Source organism: Sinocyclocheilus anshuiensis, unplaced genomic scaffold, assembly GCF_001515605.1.
Source record: "Sinocyclocheilus anshuiensis isolate Anshui unplaced genomic scaffold, SAMN03320099.WGS_v1.1 scaffold1144, whole genome shotgun sequence".
In the NCBI taxonomy this organism is placed as follows: Eukaryota; Metazoa; Chordata; class Actinopteri; order Cypriniformes; family Cyprinidae; genus Sinocyclocheilus; species Sinocyclocheilus anshuiensis.
Genome location: NW_015551101.1, coordinates 662,311 through 672,840, shown reverse-complemented (window position 1 = coordinate 672,840; position 10,530 = coordinate 662,311). Strand labels below are relative to the sequence as shown.

General features: G+C 37.5%; 1 protein-coding gene across 2 annotated transcripts in view; it reads right to left on the bottom strand.

The window, feature by feature from the left end:
• The window catches only part of LOC107662775 (CD166 antigen homolog A-like), a 27,022-nt gene extending 17,043 nt beyond the window's left edge, over positions 1–9,979 (bottom strand). For both annotated transcript variants that reach the window (XM_016452868.1, XM_016452869.1), the window contains exon 1: positions 9,736–9,979. In XM_016452868.1, the coding sequence (XP_016308354.1) occupies positions 9,736–9,790 (55 nt within the window). In that variant the 5' untranslated portion in view covers positions 9,791–9,979. The remainder of the gene's footprint in view (positions 1–9,735) is intronic.
• Positions 9,980–10,530: the final 551 nt, after the last annotated feature.

The window sequence follows — 10,530 nt, the reverse complement described above, 5'->3', positions numbered from 1 at the left end:
TTTTTTTGCTGAATAATGATTTATAATTGTTTTAATTTCATTACATTTTTCATGAATATTATTTAAACTGCAAATTTATGCAGTTAAAACAGATATAATACTGTATATAATGTATCATAAAACACTGACATAAAACCAAAAACATTGCCGTTCATGAAAATTCAGCATTATGCAATCTCTTGAGAGGAAGACTATGAACATGAGCCCCCCCTCTTCTTTACCTTGCCATAGAATAGTGCTCACTGATGTAATGTTACCTGTATTCATATTTAATCAAAAGTAAAATTGCCATTTCAATTTGATTATATCCATAATACAAATACCATTAACATACGACTAATCAACATTATTTCACTAGTATTAATGTTGTTATTGTTACAGCTTAACAAATTGCAGCTGACCTTGCTAGCTAGCTAAACTATTGTAATAATGTCATTCCACTATTGCACAGTGTTGCCGCTTGGCAACACAAACATTTGAATGATTTACCAAAAACGAATTTTATAAAAACTTTTTTGAGAGGTGAATATGTCATCATAACATCATAACAGTGATGTTTTAGATTTTTTTGTAGAAGTGACACGGACTGGTCCTTGTTTGTTACTGACGTTTTAGTTTGCTTTCAGCAACTACCGACAAGAGACGGCAGTCTGTCAGAAATCTCGCCACAGAAAAAAAATGCATGTCATGTGACTTAATCAAAGCACATCATTGGCTAAACTAAGGTCTTCTCTTTCCAACAAAAAAAACGAGAATGTTCTCTTAAAGAGACAGTGGCAAGGAAATGAACACAAAGAGTATGTTGCCATATGGCTACACCATGCGGTAGAGGGTTAATAACCTTCATTTAGAAGATAGATCTGTTTGAAATATTTTTGTATAATTTTGTAAATATTTTTGCACTACAATTTTGCCGCTGTATGTGGTAACACTTGTACCACTCTTTTCCCCTCACAAAATAAATTTAAACTAAAAAAAAAGTCAATTTTTATGTTCGTTTATTTGGCGAGTAGCCATATTTTGAGTGAAAATGTACCGTAAGTGGCCATAAACCCCTTCAGAATATAACTAGAGCCTGATGAGCCATAATTTTGTGACCAACTGGCTATATATTATTCCTTAATGTAATAGAATATATCTGGACAATCTACCCCATAAGATTTCTGTCTAGCAGCTGTCTGTTTTTCACATGATTTATAACATGTTGTCTTGCTGGTGATACTGGAGCATTAGTAGTAGCAAAAAAAGCAAACGGACGCCGGCTGACATACTTAAAAGAGAAAAGGATCGAGTGTCAGAGAGCCCTCAGAGCTTCCAAACCAGCACCAGGTGAAGTAAACAAATTACACTGCCCTCCCAACCCCCTCATGCCTCTGCTCTTTGTTTCATGAACAGGTGCTGCTGCAGAAGCTTCTTCATGCACCTGTTGTTAAAACTCTCTACTGGAAACACTCTTGATGGAAAACATCATGTCCTACGGCCTGCGGCATGGTACCAGATCATTTGCTGAAAGCATATGGACTACAGGGCTCTCAAGTGTTTTCACACTCTTGAGTGCAATGCTCTGAAGTGAAACAGTGCTGACGGTCTTTTGTTGGGCTGAGACCAACACACTGACAATTGAGAAATTAAAATCTAATTTAAACCAATCAAAAATAAATGTAAATCTGAAATTGAGATTGTTCTGCTGAAAATATAATTAAGGAAAAATCTATTAAAACAAAACAAAAAAAAAAACAATATAGCTAAATGTGAACAATTTATAATATGAGGGAAAAATATAATTAAATTGCAACAAATTTAATAGTGGCTTCAGACCTTACATTATATCTGATGGTTTACCTTATAATTATAACTTATAAAGAAATATTCAAATTTCAACTTTTGCTTTTTCGGCAGACAAACTGAATGCCACAGAAGGCTCAAAAGAGTATAATGGGTGAATAGCTTCAAAATGGCTCTCACATGCTGAGAGGATGTTCGCAAACCATTAACCTGAGGATGAGTCGGGTAAGTGACTGTGTCCGATAAGGACAGTCCACCACCATGGTGAATATCCCGGAAACAGAGACATCCCAGGAATTGATTTGGAGCCTGCCTTATTACACCAAATGTCCTCCTTTACTCACTCCAACATGCAAGGGCCATTAGGCTTCCTTGAAAATGCCATAAATGAAATCTACGATGGGCCTGAAATTGCTCTCAAAGCAAAACTCATCAAGCAGGTTGGACTCATAAGTGATAAGTGCACTCAGAAATCACATCCATTAAGTTCTAAATTATGTATTTGATTGCAGGGGCCCCCGGGGCCTTAAAGAATGTCTGTGTCTGACAGCAGATCATAGCAGATTCAATACTGACCCAGGGGATTCACAGACGGCCCCCTATTCGTGAGCAGCTATTAAACTAAATAGAGAACTATTAACAAAATACAGTCAAGCAGCTTCCGTGGATGTCCATTAACCCCAAAATCAATTTACTAGCTGAAGGTTATGACAGACTGTTCATTCTGCTGCTGCTGCAGAATGCAAGTCTATAAGTGTCCATAATAAAGAAAAGGAAAAATCTTTTAAAATGTAGTTTAAAACATACGCAAAGCTCTTAATGTATTTTTTGTATTCATGTTGGTTTCCAAAAAAAAAAAAAAAAACACTCCAAAATGTCATGTGGTGTAACCATTAAGTAAAAATAACATAATTTTCCAGAGTCCTTGAATACATGTGAAGGCACATAATTAAGTAAATTTTTTAACTTTTAAAATATATTTTCAAAGTAAAAGCATTATTTAAAATATTAAATTATTAATTTATAAATATCATTGGGTTTATACGAAGTTGCACCACATGACATTTTACAATCAGAAAGAATTAACCTTAGCTTCTCATAAAAAAGGTCAATTATCTGATATGATTTGATGTTTTTTTCTCCTTGATTCTGCATATTGGTTAGACCACATGACTTTAAATAATATTTTTCAGTTATTAATCAGTAATCAGTTTAGTATTTTCTATAAAAAAAAGTTCAACTCCTTTAATTATACTAATTACTACAAAGTACGACATCAAAACATTTTAACTTTATGCCCCCAAAAATTGTTTAAATTAATTTTAATTTAGATATTAAAACATGCTTAAGTATAATTGAACTGCATTCATGTATAAGAAAGTGTCACATCATTGACTTGATTGCATAACGCATGTTATGAGATACAACCTCGTAACAATTACGAAATGTAGGTCAAACCTGTTGCAGCAAGTCGTTAAGTTAATCCAAGTTATCAGTTAACCAAGGCATAAACGTAGTTAGATATGCATGATACTAGGGTTGGGCCGATAGACGATGCCATCGTCGATGGCTGACAGACATCACGATGTTAAGCTGATATCGTGACCCCCCCCCACCCCCCCTCCCGCAATCTGCCGCATCCAAGTTCCATGTTCGGAAAGGAAATTAAGTGTACTACGGAAACCCTAAAGGGAATAAATAGCCTATGAGATGGGAGGATAAAAAAAAAATTTTCAATACTTTTTCTCACAATTATATCGTTGGGCAAGTATAGGCGACTGTATATAAATTGCGGGCATCAGGGAGCCGCTATTGAAACCGCTTACGATTGCGCGCTCTCATTTTACTTTCACTTTTGAGATTCGCGATCACAAGGACTCTATACTATGGAGCAGCAGTACTTACCACACATTTGACAAGATTAGATGTTTGTCATTGGTGCTCAGGATCTGCAAATCATTCGCCATTGTCCTATCAGACATTTCTCCTTACTCTACTGTGTATGTGGTAAGTGAACTTTCATGTACTAATGCAACAGGCTACCGCTAGCAAGCGGCTAACCTTTTAGTGGCTACGTATAACGCGTTAGTTGTTTCACGCTTCGGGCACACCCCTAACCCCCCCCCCAATTTGGTAGACATCGCACAACCCTACATGATACACTGTGTAAAATTAACAGACACTTTCAAATGTAAAACTAATGAGCATGTTGTGGCAGTCAAAGAGTCTTGACTTTAGATCTTCCCAATTTATGTTCAAGCAATTAAGACTCAGAAACTTTGTGTGGCCTTTGATTAACAACATTCCTAACATCAAAGTCGTTCTGTTGAACATAAATTCTCAAAGCATTTTACAAGTCAGCGAGGTGTCTCATATTTTTGCATAGACAGAGACAGTGCCTTTATCTCTTCCAAAACCAGCCTTCCTGCTCCCAGATGCCTCGGGGCTCTAGACATTTGCATTCCACAGGATCCTGCAGGGCCCCTTGTGTTCATAAGAGATTGAGATACCACTCAAATTTGGTGCCAAAACACAGAGGTCAGCGAGCTTGTATTGAGTTAAATAAGCTCTTTTTCCGGGCTGAGCTCTGAAAGGGCCGCCTCCCACATTGTTAGAGGGCACATAACAATTCGGCCCCGTATACAGACCACCTTTGGCTGTGTAAACAAAAGCAGAGCAAATATTGATTTCAGAAAGCATGGCTGGTGGGTGTGTGCCATGCAATGGTTAACTCCCCTCTGCAGGAAGCGAAACAACAAAAAATAGACAGCGGAACTTAGGGAGTACGAGCTCAAGGCCTTTTCTATCCGAGTGATTAACTCTCATGAATTATGTTTGGTTTAAAACTCTCTGACATGATAGTATGTCACTACTAAGGAGCCGGTTCTCTCTTTTTTTTTCTCCACTGTGACGCTGTGATACAAAAGAGCAGATCTGTTTCACATTCCCGTGTAGTTCAGGGACTGGCCAGGTCTGTAAAAAAGGTCACGAGGGCCCTTAACCATCTCCTGCTTCATGATCCCTAAAGCGTAGGGGCCTACATCTGCAGAAAACTACCTAGAAAAGAGCTTAAATGCAATTTATATGCTGCAGACTTTGAAGGAACTTAATAAAAGTAACATTTTAAACCATTACTTGAATGGAATAATGGTATTTGTTGATGAACTACAAGAGCAGTATTTTTATTCTCTTGTATATTAGAGAGGACATGATCCTGTTAGCTGCTGGCAAGGAAAAGACCGCCTTTAGATGAAAGTCATACACATTCACATCCACAACATATAACTTTAACTGACCCGCATACTCAGGAAATGGAAGCCACAATACCCTAATTAAACTCTGATGAGATTGATCTCAAAGTTAAACCATGCTGGAAAGCCACCAGGTATGGCTCTCATGTTGACAGAGAGCACAGACATCTGGGACAGGTGCGGTTGTGGTTCGCTATGACTTGTGCAGGCTTGCCAGCTCAAAGCAGACAACATCAAAGTTCCCACAAAAGAAAGAAAACTAAAGATAAGTTTATTCTCCTTTTCTAAAGCCAACTTCAAAGTTATGATGTCAAAGGATTATGGGAAAGAGACCGAAGTGCAGAGAAAAGGAAGCATTTCCAAAGAAACACAATCAAAGCACCAGCCTTTTTTACTATCAGCACGTGTTATCCCGTGTCACGTTATAGTGGGGGTCATTAAACAACTGACTTTAGAACTGGAAGATGTTTGTTTTTAAATTCAGCACGAATTGCAACCTGCTTTACTTTTGGAATATGATGGAATCAGATTCTGCTCCGATTCAAGATTTGATCAGATTCTGCTCAGATTTAGGATTGATCAGAATTTGCTCAGATTACAATTAATCAGATTCTGCTCTGATTCAAGGTTTATCATATTCATCTTAGATTTAGGATTAATCACAATTAGCTCAGATTTAGGATTAATCAGATTCTGCTCCGATTTAAGATTTGATCAGATTCTGCTCAGATTTAGGATTAATCAATTCACTCAGATTTAGGATTAATCAGATTCTGCTCCTGCACATAATCTGATCAATATATTCAACAGCTCACCCATCTGTGACATCATCAGATATATGAAGTCGTTTCAGAGGGAGAGCAAGTTAGTTATACAAGATTATAAAATGCAAACAGACCTTTTCTTTGGAATGACATGCACCAAATCATTCACAATAAGACCAGGAATGTGTAGATAAGAAAGTAAATATGTTGACTTCCCATGTTGACTTTAAAGGGGTTTGGGCGGGAAACTAAAACATGGTTTTAAACCTTAACGGCTTACTGGCATCAATTGATGCTCACGCTGATATACAGTACAAAAGTACTCCTGCTTGTGACAAACTGCTTTTTAACTGATTAATAGACTTATAATGTGGAAATGGCAAAACATTCAAATTGTCCACTTGATAACAAACAGGTACAAATCTGATAAAATGCAATCTCACAGATCACAAGGGCCATAAATTAAGGCCAGGCGAGCATTGCAAACCTCAATGCACACAATCTCCATTTTCACTGCACCAGCTATAAAGAAATACCCTACTGTGCTTCTACAAGACTTCTGTCATAACTTTTTTTAAGTCTTTGTATAATATCTAGTTTCCATAAATGATGTCAAAATCTGGTGACAGAATCTAAAGAGACAGCTATAGACTAAAATAAACAACTAAATGCACAGGACGTCTGCATGTTGTGAGGTATGAACTTTGAGGTAATTCTTGTTGCTGAAGACCTACTGTCAAAGCATCCAGCTAAGGGAGACCAAATGAGACCCACGATGTGACTAACCACAATGTCACGTATATGACATCACATCATGGTTTAATAAAACGTACTTTGACCTGCATTCTTCTGCTGCTCAACATAGCACCCATGTCTGCTTTTTTGAAGCAGCTCTGAAAACCTGTGCTTGTTCTCTTCTGGGCGCGTCATAACATTTCTGGAATTTTACAATAGTAGCACAACTTGATCGGACTTCTTTCAAAGCATCAAACAAGAGGTTGACTGATTAATCCGCACAGATAGTTGCTTTTAGATCGGGTTCCATTTAACTGATTGAGCACCTGTGTGCAAACATCACTGGTGAGAAATGCAACCAAAAACAATGTGGAACATGTGGCTGAAACCACTGATGATCAGAGCACTTCTGCATTGTGCATTGGAAAATAAACATCTCAATACAACTGCAATAATCCTTCAGGTTAAGCCTAAAGGGGGTTCTTTAGAAGGAAATGTGACATGGGGGCAGGAGTAAAAACGATTTAGAATTCTGCCTCTGGCCTGGGGGGCGGCTTTATTGTAATGGCCGGTTTCATTTCCTGAGTCCTGGCGCAAACAGTGTGGGATTAAGGGCTTTCAATTGAACATATACAGTACAGATGCTTCCTCTCAGCTGCTACTATAAAAACAAAGCACTGCAAAAAAAAAAAAAAAAGTTCTCTAACAAAATTAGTCGAACTCAAAATATCATACATTTTCAGGTTGAAGACAGCAGATAGAGGCAGGAGCATTTGCAAATCAAATGCAGTCACGTCGTCAACCTCAACGGGGTTGATGCACATCTCTTGCAATACATACAACTTAAAACTTCAGTCTCAGTGGTGCTTTTGAAATGCATGATGGGAACAGAAGTATGCGCTGCAGTAATTCATATGGTAACCCAAAGTCTTTTTCAACTGAAGGGCCTGTAAAGGAGTTGGGCGAGATAACGGCTTCTCGGTGGGGAGTATACAGTTGAATTTGATTACAAATGGAGAAGAGTCCGTGGGAGATGTCGCAATCGTACATGTATTAGTTAAAGAAAACCTGCTGAACAATATAGTCAGCAGGGGTCCAGAGGAGGTCTTGGAGAAGCCGAATAACAAGAGCAAAACCACCTGACTTTTTGTCCCGAAATGCAGGGTGGATCCAAGCAAGTGCACTGGAGGTTACAGAGAGCCATGGGGTACTTCATGCATCTCAATGGACGCATTTCTGCAAGTCAAGAGTGCCACTGCTAAGCACACACACGCCTATCCTGTTGTAAAACAATGTGTCTCCCTTCTTTAGACCAGACAATTGCTCTCTTGTCTTGCCTGATGACAGATAAACTGGTTCCTATGAAGGCCACTGTGAAAAAGAGGTGCTTCTGTGGTAAAGAAGAGAAGAGTACAAGCTAGAGGACGACAATAGTATTTCTATTTCCACAGTAGTACTTTCACTGAGGGAAGCATATTAATAAATGTCTGAATGGAGGAGTCATATGAATCAAAATCGGTTCCTCTAATCCAAGCAAACAGTCTTTTGTTGAGCTATATTTGCTTTCTTTTATAATGGGACTATAAAATGGATTTGGATGGTACAACAGGGCAGACAGGTAACTCGAAGTGGATGATTCACCTTTGAATAAAAGATTGTCTCGTATCTAAAACATGAAGAAAATTCTCATTACATAATCTAAATTTACTCAGTGAGCAATACCATTAGCCAATCATGATTACAAGTCAGATTCAGTCATCAAACATATTCCTATAAAGGAGGGAACAAGCAGTGGCACACTTCACAATAATGAAAATATGCAAATTACTTCTGCGACACAAAAGCAAAAAAAAAAAGTGAAGTTGCATGGAGACAGTTTCTCACTACAAATAAATCTAAACTCAGACCAGCATTTACAGCAAAATTTGTAATCAAAACAATGGTCATCAATTGAAGCGCAGACTTCTCAGGGGGAAAAGGGTGATTTTTCTTTTTGCAGCAAACTGAAAGAAACCCACCAGCTAAACTAGTAATACTGGGTGTGACATTGCAGACGGTGTGTTTTGGGGGAGGGGTGGAGAGAGAGAACAAAAAACAGATGCTGCACTAAACTACTAGTTGTAAACTCAGTTTGGCTCTCAAGCCAACCTAGAAGACAAACAGTTACAGGCGTAAATGAAACAACATGACCTACTAAGAATGTTACAAATCACAGGATAACCATATATGTAAAATCTGACTCATTAGAACGATAGTAAACTAGTTGCATTGAACAGTAATAAAACGTTAAAATATTAAAAAATATTTAAAAATATTAAAATATATATATAATTTTTTTTTTTTTTAATTAGTAAAATCAAACTTGCACACTACTGATTTAAAGAATTACACTCTTTGTTTCTCACAGCTAAGGACAAGACAAGACAGTCACAAATCATAACACGTTTAAGTTTGACTCAAAACCCAACAATCTTTCAGCACATCACACTATTATTATGCTTTTTGTCTTCCAGCCCAAAAGGTGAATGAGTTTCTTTAAAGTTGCATTGACAGACTGGCTGGTGCTTTACAATAACAGATGTTTACCAGCCGGGCTTTTGTGTCCTTTATTTCATTACCTGAATATGCTACTGATGCACTAAACTACAATAAAACGCTATGAAAACCAGCGCCTCAGCATTTCCATCACCTCACAGAGAGACACACAAAATATAGACACAGAAGCACGAAGATACAAGCTCAAATAGATTATTAATTACTTTTAACAACCAAAGCATCAAGGTTGAACATGTACAGCATAATATCATACAATTTTTTTCATTAGCGAAACAGGTGCAAGTAAAAGGTAGTAAAAGGAGAGGGGGCGGGGACAAAGAGAGCGTTTCTGGAAATAATTGTTACTTTTATACGGAGAAACCCGTCGTTAATTGATATTTTGTTTCTGATAAAGATAGCATATTATAACTGCATCAAATTAAAGGCTTTGGAAAGAATTCCAAATGAAACTGTGGCGCGCGTTCTCTTTAAAAGACTTGATATATAATTTCTCAACATGTTTGGTCATTCTCAGGTCATAAAAGTAACACTGCTCAGTTCTTTCATTGGTCCATCTCATTGTAAATGTCAGAAGAGACGTTCTAAAATAACGAATGTTCTAAAATTCAAATTAAAAATGTAATCGAAAATTAATTTTCTGTTACCTTGATTAATCAGTGATACGGTGAGCAGACACGTTAAAAGGGCGATCCGGTGCATCTTTCGGTCTGGGTCTGTTTTCAGTCTGGGTCTCTCAATCTCGAGAAATAATATCCTTGCGTTAGCACGTCCTTGCTGGATAATGTTCTGGAAAGTGCAACACACGCAGCATGCGTCAATACATTCAAACTTTGAGGTTGTTCCCCACGTGTTACATCTGTTGAAGCCCTGGAGGGGTTATAGGTCTGTCCTCAAGCTCCTCCCCTGCGCTGTGTATCTAAACTAATTTAAACATTTGATGACACATCCCTTATCTTATCTGTGATCTTCTGCTGTTCTACTTTACTATACAGTATCGTTTTCATAATGTTTTGGATGTCGGGGAAGACAACATGGCTTTCATATGAAATTCACCTTGGAAAACTAAATGCTTAGGACTTCCTCAGAAAGTCTTACAAGGTGAAAAACTTACAAGGTGTCTGCAACATTATATAGAATTATTTAACCTAATTAAAACACTAAAATCGCAATATAATTGGCCAAAATGTTGACCTAAAACATGTAAACGTGGTTTGCCATCCAACTGCAATTTTCTTTTCACACCCAGCAATTTTTCAAACTGACTGTAGAAATTTGAATATTGGCTCAAACAATGGAAACCTTGGAGTTAGATTGGTTGAAAGCCACTAGTCTAAGGATTTTTAAGCAATACCTGAGTATAGCTACTATTAGTTTTATTTGTTAAAACAGTCAGTATCCAGCTGTTAACAGAAATGTTTTGCTAAAGTTGCTATTAAGTT